Genomic DNA, 17,105 nt, shown 5'->3' on the forward strand with positions numbered 1-17,105 from the left:
TTGATAATGTTGACTTTATTAAGCAATTTACTTTAGTGTCTACATTTAAGATTCTTGGAAAATGCTACTCATTTCCCATTCCTTTTAATCTTTTGTAGGTTTCATTATGAGTACTCAAACTATAAATAGAATGTGCCAAAGAGGCATCCTTATCCATATCCTTTATGAGTGTGTAAAATATTTCACTTTCATGAACAACCAAAGTGGGAGCAATTGTAATGGTGAAAATTATATACCTCGGGCTACATTTTTCTTATTGATTTGGAGTCAATTTATCAAAGTTAGACTTTATATACACAATAATTAGTTTACAAAAGGTGTGTTTCTATACTATGAGTTGGCATGTTGTTTGAACATAGCGTTATTTTGCCTCCACACATCTATAAGAATTGGTCTTGATCCTAAATTTACCCATTTCCCTACTTGAATAAATTTTATAATGCCAAATCAAACCTAGTTCAATGTCATGGTATGTGTTAACTTGAGGTGCAAAATATTTAAAATTGTATTTTATTACCAAGACACCATCAACATCTAAATACTTAGTGACAAATAAGTATCTTGTATGGTTGATTGTTGTCTTCAACCTTTTTTAAAAGCCATTGAGTTAGTGCATTTAAGGGCTTGACCAAGGGAGAATTAACTTGTGTAGTAAGCACCTTAAAGATGTTATCAACATCACTAGTCTCTTCATTGTATATATTTTTTTTGATATTAATGATAGTTGAATAACATTAGAATATAGCAATGAATAAGTCTCAAATTAACTTATGTAGCTGTCTCAAATCAACTAAAGACCATGTAGGGTCTCTTTATTGTAGTTTAAGACATTTGGGTGAAGGTTTGTTTACAAGTCTAGAATATTCTAAATTGATTTCATCGACATATAGTCAATTGTGTGTTGCAATTTCGATCTAGATCAATTTCACATTGAAAAAAATACCTTCCTCAAAATTTAAGAACAACCCAACTCTAATTATCTTGTTTTGCTTCCAACTCATCCAAAACATGTGATTCTAAAATAAATTTAATGATTATAATTAAAATAATAAATAATTATCTACCCACCTCAAAAAATTAACTAAATATTTTTATTTCTATTAATTTTGATTTTCAATTTCAATATCATAATTAATAATTAATAAAACTCATCTAAATTTATTCAATTATATTTATTATCATAGATTGAAGCTTCAGAGACTTACTAAAACCTTAACGATAGTGGGCCAAGATTTAGTGATTGGTCACATGATAAGGGCAAATCTTGATATCGACACGCTCGTATATTCTGAAAATAAACATCGAATCAATCGCGACCTTTTTTTCCATCGTCATTTCCCAATTTGGATACCGTTGATGGCCATCGATCGAACGGCAAATAATTAGTTCCCAGCAAAATAAACTTGGTTCAAAGCTTTAACTTGCACCAGTGCGGCGATCTATTTCTCTGCGAGAGCAACAATACATTTCGTCCTGCAAACCTTCCATTTGTCAAGGTATTTTTGTTTTTGTTGGGCTTTTCTTTTTTGTGCTGGTATCAAAAGTTTTAGTGAGGTTTTTAATGGTTTGATGAAATTCTGCCCTTGTTCTTAATTTATTTCCTGCTTTGAGAATTCCATTTTTCAGAGTACATATGTTTTTGGTTAACCCAGTTTTTGAATGGGGTATTTTCTGTAGCTTATTTCTGGCATTCTGTTTTTTCAATGAGTTTTTTAATGTAATAGAAAATCCTGCGTGCATTTATTGTATCTAGCTTTCGGTGATCTTACGCGCTTGCCTGCTACCCTGTGCGTTTTTTTGGGCCATTTACAGATTCGATTAAATTCGTTGTAGGGGTTTATACGGTGGTTGATTAAGGATTTATGCGTATATACTGGATTAAATAAGGATTTGTGCGTACATTGTTATTGCTGGATCGGCATCTCTCCTTTTCTTCTCTATTTCCTTTCCGATTCAAACTCTCAGCACAATGCCCTAAGTAGGTTATTGTGTATTTGCTGTGGATCAACTACGAGTCTCTAGGGCTCCGAATGTTACTAGATCACAAACTCAATGTCTTTTTTCAATATTACAAATGCATAGGAATCCTGGTTTAATATTACAAATGTTTTAGAATCCTCGGCTGAAGTTCTGTTTAATAAGTTTGTCTTTAAGTGAAGATATGTGAAAACAACTGTGTTAACTAGCCTTAATCCAATTTTGGTGAACTTATCTGGAAACATTGTGGTAAATCGTTTTTCTTAAATAGCTGTGTTTGGATTGCGTCTGATCTGTACCCATCTGGTCTTTAAGACCTTATAGTGAAGTATACGATGCATGTTTCCGTGGTTTACAAGAAGTAAGGGAAGACTGATAGCGAATCGTTTTTGCATTGGTTTTGGGAATGGTATGATGGACTGTGTCCTTTAGGGTAGTAATGGGAATGCACACAAGTTGTATTCAGGGATTTACTCACTGGATAGAGTAGTCTGAGAGCAACTTTAGGCAATAGGCACGTTTGAGTAGAATTTACAATTTCTTTTGGCGGGTTGGATAGATTTTAGACCTTATGATTTTTAAGAAAACCCAATATAAATAATTTAGAATTTTACTAGAGCCAGAACATTTACCTGTCAATAATGCTTTATTTTTCTCCGGTGTGAATAAAAAGAGAGAGAGTTTTAGATGATGTTCATGAAGAACAATATTTATCATGCGTATAAAAGATAGAATGGAATGTTGTCGTGGCTTTTGGCTTTGGACTTTTAGAGTCTATTATCATGGTCCACTATTTGCAAATTTTCTTGACTGAACACTGGAAATTGATTTTTCAGATTCATCATAAATGGCAGACTCAAAGCCAGGGATGAGGAAGCCTGTCTTTGTCAAAGTTGATCAGCTAAAACCAGGTACTACTGGTCATACATTAACTCTCAAGGTGGTCAGTTCAAATACTGTTCTGCAAAAGGGACGGCCTGATGGCCCCCAGGTTCGTCAAATGCGTATTGCTGAGTGCGTGGTTGGTGATGAAACTGGTGTGGTCGTTTTTACAGCTAGGAATGAGCAGGGTATGTTTCATGTCAATGACTTTGTTATTTGAAATCCTAGCTTGAACTAGTAATGCGCAGCTTATTGTAAATATGTGTATGATTATGTCTCTATACATGTTTTACATTTATTCTTGTTAGTATTAATTCTTACATTTTGTGGATGCCAGGTTCACATAACCACCATTGAAAGTAAATTCTTTAAGAATAATGTTTTCAAGGTTATTTTCCTCTTAACATTTGCATCTTTGAGCTAATTTCTCTGGTAATGGGGTTTCGTGCCATATTTCTTAGTTATAATGGTGTTATGATTGAACAAACGGCCTTTCCTAGAATTGTTTGCATGTATTGCAGGGATGAGCCTGTTTTTGAATCTTGATATTTAACTACTGCCTTAAAAAATAATTATTATAATTTGATCACTTCTATTTCAACATTGTGGAAATTGTCATTCTTTCTTTGTGACAACATTACATTCTATTGGATATCAACTGCCTTTGCCTTATGGTAAGGAGGATTAAAAGCAAGTAACTTACAGCCTATGGGATTGCGTTTGCTTTTGCATCAACCTTTATCTTATGTTAGGAATAATTGAATTTAGAAAACCTACTGGCTATCTTCTTTCAACAAAAATGTTTATCACCGCACTCCTATTGAGGTAGCTGATACAAGGAACTGGGGTGAAACAGAATTATCCCAAAAATTGTTTAATGAGCAGCAAACATTGCAACACAATTGGCTTTTGGTTCTCACTTTCTGGAGAAAGTTATAAATAACTTGATTAAAATCTGTAAACGGTCTTTGTAATGTATCAAAGGTTTTCCAATTTCAACTCCTGTTGACATAATTTTATAATGTTCTGATTTCCCATCTTCCATTGATAATAAAAGATAGCCTGCTTCCTTATCAGATGCATGTTGCTTTATTCGTTTAAAATTTTACAATCAATGGATTTGTTATATTTACTGTGCATCTTATTCCTTTACATTTCAGAATAGTCAATATGTTGACTTGGAATTTGACATTATAGTTATAATGCATGCAGTGGACATGATGAAGCCTGGTACAACTGTAATCCTTCGGAATGCAAAAATTGATATGTACAGGGGATCTATGAGGCTGGCAGTGGACAAATGGGGAAGAGTTGAGGTGACCGATGCAGCTGATTTTGAGGTCAAAGAGGATAATAATTTGTCGTTAGTAGAGTATGAACTGGTCAATGTTGTAGAGGAGTGACAGATGCTGACCATGATATAAAATAGCAAATCAATTTATGCTTGTTCAAGCCTTTTCAAATGTTAATTTGGGTACCAGACATAACTTTACAGATCAAACACTATAGTCCATTCTCACTCTTTGCCTGGAAAAATGCACTTGTAAAGCAGTGTTGGCTGTTTTCTAGGGCAGAAAGTATAAAATGGTTTATTGGGATTCAGTGATACAGTGAGCCCAGAGCTATTTTCTCTTCAGCAAGGAAGTATTATGGGGTATTTATTATTAATCAAAATCTACTCTGAGGTGCTGTGATTTTGCAGAGGTATCAACCAAGTGGTATGTTTGTCCATTTCTTTTTAATGCTTTTCTCAACCTTGATGGTCAAGATTGTTACTATTGTAACTGGGACAGATTTATTTCTGGACCATATTTTAGTTTATGGCAATGCCATTGAAAAGACAAAGAGGTATCAGAGTTCCAGTACTTCTCAAATGATCAAATTTTAATAATATAATATATTCTGCATATATTAGTGCCATTACAAATTAGTTTTACAATGTTAACGTTTTCAATTTGGAGTTTATTTGGCTTTTATATTGGTGGTCTTTCAGTTGTTTGCCCAGCTTTTGCTAACGTTAATCATTGTTGAATCTATAGGTCACAGGGTTCTAGGCTCTGTTTATTGACCTTTCTGTTGAAGAATGTATCCTATGGACAATATTTTAACTTGGTTATTAGAATTGCAACTTAATTTGTTCAAAATGAGTCAGTAGTGTTTTTAATTGCATTGTTGTATGAATGCTTTAATTGTACCGTATTACACTTGTTAAAGACGAATTTTGTGGTGTATTTTGATTTGCATTATGTTCAGTTCCTGACAAAATCTACTTGTCGATGCATTTACCACATTTGCATCTTTGCCAATTGAAAACATGTCTTAATTTGTGACCAATAGCTGCATGTTTCTAGTTGTCCATGTATTTGTTTTGATTTTTATCATTTTAGTTATGGTTACATAGGGAAACTGTTATGTTAACTAGGGTTTTGTTTTCTCAGATTTAAAATAGGCATTCACACAGACTATTAAAATGTTATATATTAACAAGTAAGCTCCAAATGAACATTTGACATCATATAGCATCTGCCTGTAGTTTAATTATCAACTATTTTTTAAAACTCAGTGAAGTGTGAGCTGCGGGTTTTGTTTTATTTGAGAATTCTTAAATTGTTAAAATTTAGCATTGAATCTTTTGTCTGGGTACAGCATTCTTAAAAATACTGGGGTGCAGTGGAAGGGATTAATTTTTTTGGATTGACAACATGAAGTTACAGCATTCTTCATTTTGGGGTTCCTATTCTTGTTGCGTTTTACAATTTTTTGAAGTTTCTTTTGTTTGTTCAAAATTTGAGGATGACAATGATTTTTGTAGAAAGGGATGTGCGAATACGTTTTTTTTTGTGGGGTGGTCATCAATGGATGCAACTTCTGAGGCGATTTAGTAAGAAATACTCCACTTCAAACACTATTTTTTTATCCCATTTCCAAAGATAATTGTGATTTTGCTCAATTGCGATGCTTCTATAATGAGGGCATGATTTGGTTTTTCAAGTATATGAGGAAAATTTGGATTGCTGTCAAAAGGTTCAGTAACTTTAAACATCCAATTCTTGACAAGGGAATGTTGGGAAATATCCTCTTTGGAGTTTTACTTATCGCTTTCTTTATTGCATTTCATTTTCTATCATGTTTTCTGTATCTGAATAGAAGTTTATAAACATTCAACAATCGCATTATCCAAATAAATTCATTAATATGCTTTACATTAATGAATGTGTAATGTCCCCTTTGAATTTTCCTTATTTTTCTTTAAACAATATAATCTAACTCGGTTATAGCAGCACAATCAATTGTAAATATAATATCTCAGAAACTGCAGTTTTAACAGTTTATTTGATTTAAATATAATATTTAGAATATATTTTGGAAAAGAGAACTTATATTTTTATCTATTGTTGACTAACCCAAATATGCAGTGATCTCTAAAATGTTTTTGAATCGTCTTTAGATATGCCTGAATCATGGCTTTTTGTCCACCAAGATAGCAACAGAAATTAGAGGGTTTTCATCCTCTAACTTCAGACCTCAAGGGGTTTCATCCCTTTGTAGTAAACCAGTCCATGCTCAAGGAGCAATAATTAGATATACAAAATTTATTTAAATGCTTTCTTCCCCTTTCTGATTTCTCGTATGTACCCTTTTTTGTCATAGACATAACTCTTCGTAATGCCTTGACTTCCATAAAATTAAGCTTTAATTTAATTCTAGGTTGTTATTCCCTCAATGAAATTGCAAGTGCTACCTTAAAGTATTTTATTTTTAGGCAGGGGCATTACAGTCTGCCCTTTTCAAGATTGCTTGCCCTTAAGCAATCATAAATTTGGATGGTGAGGAACTTGCCACTCTCCCATATTGCATCCACTTTCCATCAAATAAATATTTTGTCATTGTTTTATTTCTTAGCTTTCTTTTTCGAAAATTTATAATTGCATCAGGAATAATAACCAATTTTCGTTCATCACGCAATGGGATAGTCCTAAATTTCTAATGAAAAGAATAATTTGACTTTATAAGCGTTTCTTTTGTTCAGTGGTTCTAGAAGTTACTAAACATTGTGTATTTTAGTTTGTCTATTCCTAAAACACCTTTCCATTCTTTTTGTTGTTATAGCGCTAAGAGCTCCATTGGTAATGCCTTTAAGAGTACTTTACCCTTTGATTTGAATCAACTCTATAGTTGGATAATTTAGAGTAAATTTTCTCAAAGTGTGTAGCCATTACACTCCTAACACCACATCAGTTATCCTGTGTCTACCAAGGGTAACCTCAAATTGTTGAATTTTATTAGTGCATAGAATGGAAAAACTGCCAGCCACTATAACATTGTATTCGTTGAAATCTTCTTCTTTAAACCTTCTTATAGCACCTAATCCTTCATCAATGCACTGCATTGCTCCAATGTCAATTATTATTGTAACTTTGTGCCCTTGCAAGATCCCTTGTTCTAAAAAGGGATGATATTTAGGAGCACTTCAGTGTGTCCTTTGAATGTTCACATTCTTTCATTTTTGATTTAGTTTCATGTTCATTTATTTCAAGTTTTTCATTTTCCTCCAATTTAAACATTATTTTAATGTAATGCACATGGCCGTTTTACCAAACATCAGTGTCAGGTTCCCATGGTTTTCTACAAGCAAAAACATAATTTGTTTCAACACAACTCACTTTTGGTTACTTCAAAATTACTTTTTAATGGTAATGCCTTTTGTTGAGAAAAATTCATTTGAAAAGGTTTCATATTCAACTTTGTAGGAGGGTTTTCTTGAAAGAACTTATTCCTGGCTACAAAAGTTTCTAAATTCGAATCTCTTTTGATAATTTTTTGAAGGGTTAATGCATCAAATGCTGTAATTAGATCCCTAAGAGGTTTAGTTATCCCTTCAATAGAAAGGACTATTAATCTTTGTTTTGTAACATCAAACACTGTTATAGATAAAGTTTGGAACTCTTATATACATATTTCCCCATTGTTCCTTCTTATTTTAGTTGGACAAACTCTATAAAATGGATTTCACTTGCAAAATTCATCATGTGTCTTTTAGATCACGACCTTGGGTAACCAACGTAAGTTGACCTAATGGCAGAGAACTTCGGTAACCAATGTAAGTTCAAATCCTATAGGGCGTAGGGATATGTAGACCTAAAAATAGATTGTCTGGTTTCGTGGATTATAAAATAGAATTGTTTATTATTATTAACCCATGGTACCATCATTTGTGACTTGAAACCTTCAACTATAATAAGGTAACGAATATGATGGTGTCAACTTTTGTCATAGGTTTTAGTGATCAATATGTATACAACTTGTTCACCCATGCACAATTAGTACACTTATTAGTACTATCAAAGGAGATAATGTTAACCAAAACTTGATAATCAATTTGTCTTGGTTGTGGTCTAGGTTTAGTTCTTGACCCATCTATAAATTTTTATATATTCCTCATATTAGGTAATGACATCATCTTGCATTGAACTTTGTGTTTCTTTGACAAAAAAATCTTATCCCCTTTGAATGAAAGTAGGATGAAGAGGTCTATTAAGAGGCCCACACTTGGTTCCTTGTGTGTAAGCCTTTTGCTTACCATTTTTACAATTATTAGTTTTTGAAGAACTTGCCTCACTAGTTTGATTATCAAAATTATTCAATCTTTTTTGGTTGTTTTGGCTCCATCATTTTTTAATAGAAGGTCCAATTTCCTTAACAATCTTATTTGAATGATTGTGGTGGTCGTTTTTGATAACCATGTTTGTTTTTGTTGCCTCAAATTCCAAGAGAATTTTGATCTCTCCATCTTAAAAAAGTTGAAATTGAATTTTTCTAAGTTATCTTTTATAATATTTGCTGGCTTTAATATTAGAATTTTCCTTATTTTTCTTTAAATAATAAAATCTAAATTACAATAAAAGTAGCGCAATCAAATATATGATATCAACTTCAAAAATTGCAATTTTAACAATTTATTTTTATCTAGGCATAATAGTTGGAATATATTTTGGAAAGAGAGAATTTATCCTTTATTTCTGCTATTAATTATCCCAAATCTGCAGTGATCTATTTTTACTAAAATGTCTTCAAATTGTTTGCAAATTTGCTCGAATTAGAGCTTTTCATCCACTAACTCAGCAATGGAAATAGGGGGTTTTCGTCCTCTAATTTTAGAATACAGCAATAGACAAAAGTAATGTGTTCATGAGACTACCAGCTTCCACAAATTTTGGAATTTAAATTTTTAAGCTGAATTAAATGACAAAATTGAGACCAGCAGCTTTAAAATATTCCTAAAAAATTTCAGCAGCTCCAGCTCTATTTTTAGGAAGCTCCTCCATGGAATCTCACCCTAATTAGATATATAAAATGTATTCAATATGCTTCCTTCTCCCTTTTGATTTCTATTGTATACTTGTTTTTCTTTATAGCTATAACTCTTCATTGCCTGTTGATAAAACTGAACTTTAATTTAATTCTAGTTTGTAATAACTAAATCACTCCTTAATGAAATTACAATAAGTTCCATCCCTTTTAAAATTGAAGTCCTCATTAAATTATTGTATTTTTCATTATTATTATTGAGGAGGGGGTTTTACAGATTGATATGCTTTCACTCATTATAATTCATTTTATTATCTTTCTTCCTGGTTAGTTGTATTTGGTAGCACAACCTTGAACGGATACTTGGAATGCCTTTTGCTTTTAGCGAAAGAGGCATGAATCCATTTGTTCAGAGATTTAAGGTAACTTTGCCATATGGAGGGAAATGGATTGTTAGTTTATACTTAAATATGAATCTTCCTTGAAATTCATTACTCTCTGGTTCTTAAGTCTAGTTGCAGGTTTTTTTAGTCTGCCTGGTTGTGGTGAAGGTGGATTGGGTTTCCAATTTTTGGTATCCTTTCCTTTCTATCAAGGTATTTAAAGATTGTTTCATTCCATTCAAAATAATAATTTGATGCGAGTATTGCAAAGCTTTGATTCATGTCACCTATGGTTTCTACCGTCTACACTATGCTCTACAAACATGTTTTCTAAGTAATGGAAATAGTAGCTAAGTGCTCCAATGATTGTACTCCTACAACTACATGTAATACCACCAACATGATGATTACATATAAAAAAACACCTAGAATCCTCTAGGGTAGCATGACATTCTGACATTTTCTTGTACCATTTGCTAGCATGAATGGGATGCGGGCATTGAATTTGGAAAGCAACTTAATGCTCTATGTCAACCAATATAATTATGAGTTCTTCTTGAATCAGTCAATAAAATGTTGATTGCTTCTTAATATTGCTTTTTATCTTCAAAGGTTTAGAGCTACTGATATTTTATGTACACCCCATAACGTCTTTTTCTGTGATAGGATCACTTCCAGAATTTCATTCTCTGAGCATGAAATAAGATAATTGCATGACACATGAATGGAAGGTTAATTTAGTGGGCAGAATTAGACACAAAAATAACACAATGTAAACTAGGCTGCTGAGCAATTTCAGTTCTTGCCAAAGATGCATTGGTGGTTTGTTGCAAGTTGATATTATTTGTCAAAGTGGAAGGTACCATTTTTTTCATGTTGTGTTTTCTAATTGCCTTTAAGATGTGAGACCAAACAACTTTTGAATATGAATTGAGTAGGGATTTGAAGTTAATCAAAGTACCCAATGTCTAAGGAAGACCAACAAAAATGTCTTTTCAGATGGGACCTGATCAAAATAGTTTTATCAATGGAATTTGTAGGATGAACACAAACGAGAAGTTGGGAACCTATGGGATAGTTTTTCGTGCACCATGCCATTCTTCTATACATCTACAGGTCTCAGAACACAGTTGTCGGTCTGCAAAAATCAACTATTGTGATGTAAAACAAAAGTTTTGAAGTATGAGTGTAGAAGTACATACACATGCTCTTACTTTGACATCTAGCTATACAAATCATGTTGATGAAACATGGAAATGAAGCCCTATGGCTTGAGTGTGTGTATACTGTATACTATCTTTCTTTCACATGTTTGGGGTCCTTTAATCTAGTAACAAAACACAGTTAGTGTACAAAGCACTAAATTGCACAACATTAAATTGTGGGTTGCAGATGTGAAGGGTCATTTCCCTTAAAAAATTGCATCATAAGAGAAGTGTCTCTCATTTGCTGCTGTTTCATCTTTTATATGTAACCGAGTTTCTTAACCAAGCTTATGCTTTTCTTGCATTATTTCTCAACAATTTTCCATACCTTTAGAAGGTTACAACTTAATAAACCTAGAGAGGCAATTGATGTCAATAGTAATTATAAGTGTTGGGATCAACAAAGCACAATAGAAATACTTAGTTACAAAATGTTTAAGTATGCACATGAAGCTTTTGAATCCATTGTTCTTGAATATAACATCCAACAATCATTAGACATTTGTTTATGGTAAGCAAATATGCATGTGTCAAATGACTTGCATGGTTAAAACATAAGTTATTGAATTTGATTTGCATACAAGTATGGCAATTTTTTTTGGAGGACTGGGTATGTTGTTATTACAAAATTTCAATTAAGTTCAGAATGCTAAACAAAACCATTACAAATTTCATAATATGAATTATGATATTCCATTTTGATATCAATTCATCAAAGTTTAATGTCATGGTGGATAATCGTTGTTTAATATTAAAATAATATTAATTAATAATCAACATCATATGAGTCATCATTAAGATCATCATCATCATCATTGACATTGGATGAAGCAACTAAATTAGAACTCCTTCGAACCTCATTGCCACATAGTCTGAGAGTATGCTGGCTACTTAACTCCTCACAAACTGAAGATTGCATAATAGAATAAAGATCAAAGTCAATTCTATAATCCATAACTTCATTGCCTCGTTGTGAGTAAGAAGATGTAAATTGGAATTCGTGAAGTATGCACTACAATATTCTGCTTCTCTACTTTACTTGAGGCCAATTGGTTGTGCTTCATTGAATGCGTGAAGTATGCTACAATATTGTTAGATGAGAAAAAAACAACCCATTGAAGGAAAGGGAGCTCTGAATACTTGTTAAATTAATAAATATCAAACTTTTAATTTTAAAATACTAATTTTTAAAATAAAAAAAATCAAATTTAGAGGGTAAAGATTAATATAATCATTTAAAATAAAATTTTGATTGCAAGAATTTGGTAGTGTGGGAATATATGGGGTACCACCAAGAATGAACATGCTGTTCATACTTGTCACGGAGAGCAGGAACACTTTGACTAGTAAAGGCTACAAAATCAACAAATTCACATGTAATTGCATCCCAATATCAAGATCAAGGGAGAGCTTAGCAAGTGCTTTCCTAAATCCTTTACTAACTTTTGTATCATGGCACGGTGACACCCTCGTCGACATAACAAGGATCTCTTTGTTGTAATATTTGGTAGTCAACACAATGATAACAAGATAAAGTAGGGTGGTCATATTGTTACATTGCACAACACAAATTGACCACAACTCTTTGAAGAAAGTGTTTTCAAGATCTTGCAAAATATCGTCTTTTGAATCATTGAGTTGATGTCATTGTACACCTTTCCTTAACGTGGTTTATCCATGTCAATAAAATGAATTGTACTCATGATGAGCTTGCTGAAACAATTTTTTTTTTCATGTGATCTCACCGGTTGCCATCTAAAATCATTTGCTTTACATTGTTGCCCTTTCATTGTTGGATTGCTTTCATGTGGACCAATATCGGTTTATGACCAAACTAGAAAGTGCCTCACACACCTTCATACATTGTCTCAAGACAATTGTGTTGGATGTAAATCTGGTCTTGGCAACATATTTGAAAAAAAAATTGAAGTCAAAGAAAAATGCATATGTAAATTTTTTAAAATAAATTGCGCAAGTTAAATAGAAAAAAAAAATGTATTGTTTGAATTACCATTAATAGTTGTTATTGTGAGAATGATCCAAAAATGGTCTACGCCATTCGGTGGTTTGCGATGAAAACTTGGCTCTTTTCATCCCTAGAATAGACTTGCTTGATTTAGTCTATTTTCCTATCCAACTTTTGTAGCATGAAGTTGAATGTGTGAATAACACAAGGTGTTGAAAATATATGAGAAAAATGTATCAATTAACATACTAACTACTCTGCAATTCTTTGCATTTTCCATTATGACTTGGACAACATTTAGAGGACACACTTAATGCATTGTATAAGGATGTTAACAAGACTTTGTGCATCCTTCGCTCACACTTTACAGTCCACTACTTTTAAAAATGTTTTCCATTTAGAGCACATCAGAATCACACTGATCAATGACCTATTTCTTGCATCCTTCTATTCATAAAAAATGATGGACATCCTTCTATATGTTTGATCTTCTTTGTCAATGAGGTGGTACACACATCAAAACATAGACCTGTGTACTTTGGAGCTGCATTTATTTTTTCATCATACCCTATGGATATGATGATTGAGCAATATTGAAACAAACCATTTGCACATGGGCATCTTGCAGTGATTTGATAAAAAATCTCGAGCATCATTTTTAAATACCCTCTCCAATGGTCCCTTTTCGCTCTTCACATTAGTGGTCTCTTCTTCATTCCTACCAAAAATGGGTTGCTTTCTACTATAACATTAGGCATGAAACTATGATATGGAGAAGTGGGTGGCCTTTATAATTCCTTTCCTTTGCTCAAAGGGTATCCTATTTTGAAGGAAACTCTTGCATTTGCTTCCTCCCGATCTCTGATAAATTTCACTATTTTATTAGGTAGCATAGGTTCACCATTCTTCCTTGGACAAGCTTTGATTCTCCTTCTAGGAATACCATAGATCTGGGCTCACAACTGACAATATGAACTAGGATAATATTGATCACATGTGCTACATATCCAAACATGTCCCTACACTAGACAAATCCTGTATCATTTGTACATGCCTCTACAAAGGTGAATTTGTGTCAATTTTAAAGGAGAGGTGACTAATTGAACTACAATTGGTTGTCATTGTAACAATGTAATCTCTATGGGCTTGTAGGCTGCAACATTGAACATGAGAATGAATTTGTATGTCAAAATCTTGAATTGTTTTTAGATTGTCAGTTTGTATGAAATTTTGTCATTCTAAGCTTTGACAATAAGTTGTAAATTTATAACAGTTATACTGTTCAATCATAGTGCTGTGAATTGTCAAATTTTGTTCTATATAACCTCTATTGCAGCATATGTAGAATTTACAACATAGTGACATTTTTAATCAAATTTTGAATGTAACTGTGTAACAGTGAGAAATTTTTAAAAAATCTATATGGTATATAGACTATATACTATAAGTCTTGACTCTTTGTTGCTAAATCAGAACATATACATGTCTATTTAGTTCATGCTTAGTATCATTTAAAAAAAAATTGAATCGAATAAGTATTTAAGCTGATAGTGATAGGGAGTTTTCTATATGCTAATATAGCTATTAGCTTATTTCGAAAGCCTATGCAAGCTAGTTGCACTGGAAATGATGGAGGCAAAAGTCTTTGTTTGAAGTTAAAATTAAAACTTGTCTTTTGCAGTTTGCTAGTTCAAGCCTTCTTATTGTTTTGATTTAAAACTCTAGAAATCATATAGAAAAAAACTCCTTTGCCATTATCATATGTTCATTTTCACCTCTCGTGGTAGTTAAAACTAAAGGTATGATGTTATACATTTCTGTTTAGGGCTTTTGTTGGTCAATAGAGTAAAAGAAAAAGGATTTAAAAAAACTCACATGGTTTAATTTTTGTTTGAATTGTTCCAAACATGCCACATATGCAATGGAAATGGTTGGGTTTAACTAGAAAGAGGTTGTAATATTTTTGACAACAAAAGGATGTGTCTTGGGTGAATCCATAGTTGATTCGAACTAGATTTTGATTTCAAGATGTTTTGTACGTAGAATCAGCATGTACAAGTGACAATTCGATAGATTAGGAGCTTAAAATCATAGAAGTGAAAATTGGGTAGCAAGCCAAGTGGGCTTGACCTTGAGGGAAACTCCATGGTTAAGGGTGCTTGAGTCAAAGTAGTATTGGGATGGGTGATCTCTTGGGAAGCCTCGATGCTTCACCCCTATGAGCATCATCTAGATGCAATGAGTGCTAAGTGGATCATTCATTCTCATGAGAGGTGGGTTCATGTGAACCACTACTCATGAAAAATGGGTCAATGATTTTGACTCAAAGACTATGCACTTGAATATTGATATTAATATCACAACTTCACACCTTGCGAAAACTATGTCCTACTTGTCAATTGATGAGCTAAAGGAACTCTATGATGAATAATCCATAAGGCCCAAGACTTGCTGAAGATTTTGAAAATGGGGTATCAAGCTAAGTGGGATTGACTTTGGAGGAATCTCCATGGTTAAGCATGCTTGAGTTGGAGTAATACTGTGACGGATAACCTCCCAAGAAGTTTTGATGCCTCACCCATATGAGCATCGCCTAGATGCAATGAGTGCTAAGTGGACCATTCATTCTCATTAGAGATGGATTCATTTGAATCACTACTCATGAGATAGGGGTCAACAAGTTTCACTAAAAGACTATGTAGTTGAGTCCTAATTTGGCTACCATAAGTTGATACATTGTGGAAAATATTTGCTACTTATCAATTGATGAGCTAAAGGGGCTCTATGATGAATGGTTCATAAGGCACAACACTTGTTGAAAGTTTAACGAATTGGGTAGCAAGTTAAGTGGACTTGACCTTGGGGGAAACTCCATGGTTAAGCATGCTTGAGTTAGAGTAGTATTAGGATGGTTGACTAGCCTCGATGCTTCACCCTACGAGAATCACCTAGATGCAATGAGTGAAGTGATTCATTCATTCTCATGAGAGATGAGTTCACCTAAACTATTATTACACATGAAATATGGGTTAATGAGTTTGACTCAAAAACTATGCTATTGAATCCTGATATTAATATCATAAAGTTTATATTCCCAAATTCATGGGCTAAATTCTCATTTTTTTGGCTCTCTATATCTCTATGCAGTTAAAACATCCTCTCTCTCCCTCTCCTTCTCCCTCTTCCTCTTCCTCTTCCTCTCCCTCCCAATATTTCAAAAAAATCTTTATCTTTTGATTTGCTGATTTATTCCTGAACGATATTTTGCTACTATGAAACTTAACACAGTCATACTTGCAAGTTGCAATTTCAGATTCTCTTTCCCACTTGAAATGTCATTATGACATGTCCTTTTCAATAAAGCAACAAATGATATATGATAATAGTGCCAGGGAAACAAATGAAACCTCCAGAATGTCTAGTGTCTATTAATTATAAGCTACAAAAATTTTAAACTAGGATTGAAAACAACCAATAGGATACACAAAGAAACAGAACCTGAGGAGCTAGTTATATTATATATCCTTGCCCAGCTGCAGGAATATCATTATTTTTGGAATTCAAAATTTGAATGATTGATATAATACCATGTCAACCAGAATAAAATTCAGCTTTTATCTCAAAACAATGTGGCAATACCTAAATTCTCTTCTGTTTGCACTATTATAATTTAGCTTTTCTGCTAGTGCCGAATCCATAAAGCATAAAGAGCATGTCGTCAACTTGGCTCTGCTGCCTCTGGCAGAACTGTTTGGCTACAATTAAAGGAATGCAAATTTTTCAATTGCCAGAAATTCATGAATTGTCTTTAATGTTTCCTTTGGAGCTTCATCATCTACTCCTATTGCCATGATATAGCCTTCCTCTCAGGAGCAGATCTCGCAAGACCTATAAAGCCGCATTGACAATTTCAGATCAAAGAAAGCTTCCCATTTTTCCAATTATGCTAGGTTGATCAAATTGCCCAAAAGAATGATATTTCCCTCAGGATTAAATCCACACTAAGTTCCCAACCTTAGTAAGATGTAGAATTCCATCCTCCATTCTTGCCAGGTTTCAGAAGTTCCTTTGACTCAGTGCATCCAGAGCCACCACTACTCCAGCTAAACCTTGGACCTAAATTTTGCAAATAACATACAACTTAGAAAGATGTGTAAACCTCGGGCCAATGCATGTGACAATCTTCAAATGAATTGAAAAGTAAAATATAGGATCTTCTACAGATGACAGTGATTTTTCAAACATGACATAACAGAATTACTAAGTGAATGTCAGAATGTCAAAACCAGATCCTTATTCCACTCAACTGATAAAAATAAAGGATATGTATTCGATTTGTCCAAAGGAAAGAGATGAAAACCACTCAATTTAAAATATGATGGA

General features: G+C 33.1%; 1 protein-coding gene across 1 annotated transcript; it reads left to right on the forward strand.

Moving 5' to 3' along the window:
- Nucleotides 1-1,291: 1,291 nt before the first annotated feature.
- LOC131030015 (uncharacterized protein At4g28440) lies at nucleotides 1,292-4,768 on the forward strand. Its single transcript, XM_057960694.2, has 3 exons — nucleotides 1,292-1,496; nucleotides 2,814-3,047; nucleotides 4,072-4,768. The coding sequence occupies exons 2-3, from the start codon at nucleotides 2,825-2,827 to the stop codon at nucleotides 4,260-4,262; spliced, it is 414 nt and encodes a 137-aa protein (XP_057816677.1). The 5' UTR covers nucleotides 1,292-1,496; nucleotides 2,814-2,824; the 3' UTR covers nucleotides 4,263-4,768.
- The last annotated feature ends 12,337 nt before the right edge of the window (nucleotides 4,769-17,105 follow it).

The sequence above is a fragment of the Cryptomeria japonica genome, chromosome 7 (assembly GCF_030272615.1).
Source record: "Cryptomeria japonica chromosome 7, Sugi_1.0, whole genome shotgun sequence".
Lineage (NCBI taxonomy): Eukaryota > Viridiplantae > Streptophyta > Pinopsida > Cupressales > Cupressaceae > Cryptomeria > Cryptomeria japonica.

Bases quoted from the DNA above. Each gene is read 5' to 3' on its own strand.
- LOC131030015 (XM_057960694.2), top strand. From the start codon at position 2,825: ATGGCAGACTCAAAGCCAGGGATGAGGAAGCCTGTCTTTGTCAAAGTT. The intron at 3,048-4,071 runs GTATGTTTCATG...TAATGCATGCAG, and splicing joins TACAGCTAGGAATGAGCAGG to TGGACATGATGAAGCCTGGT.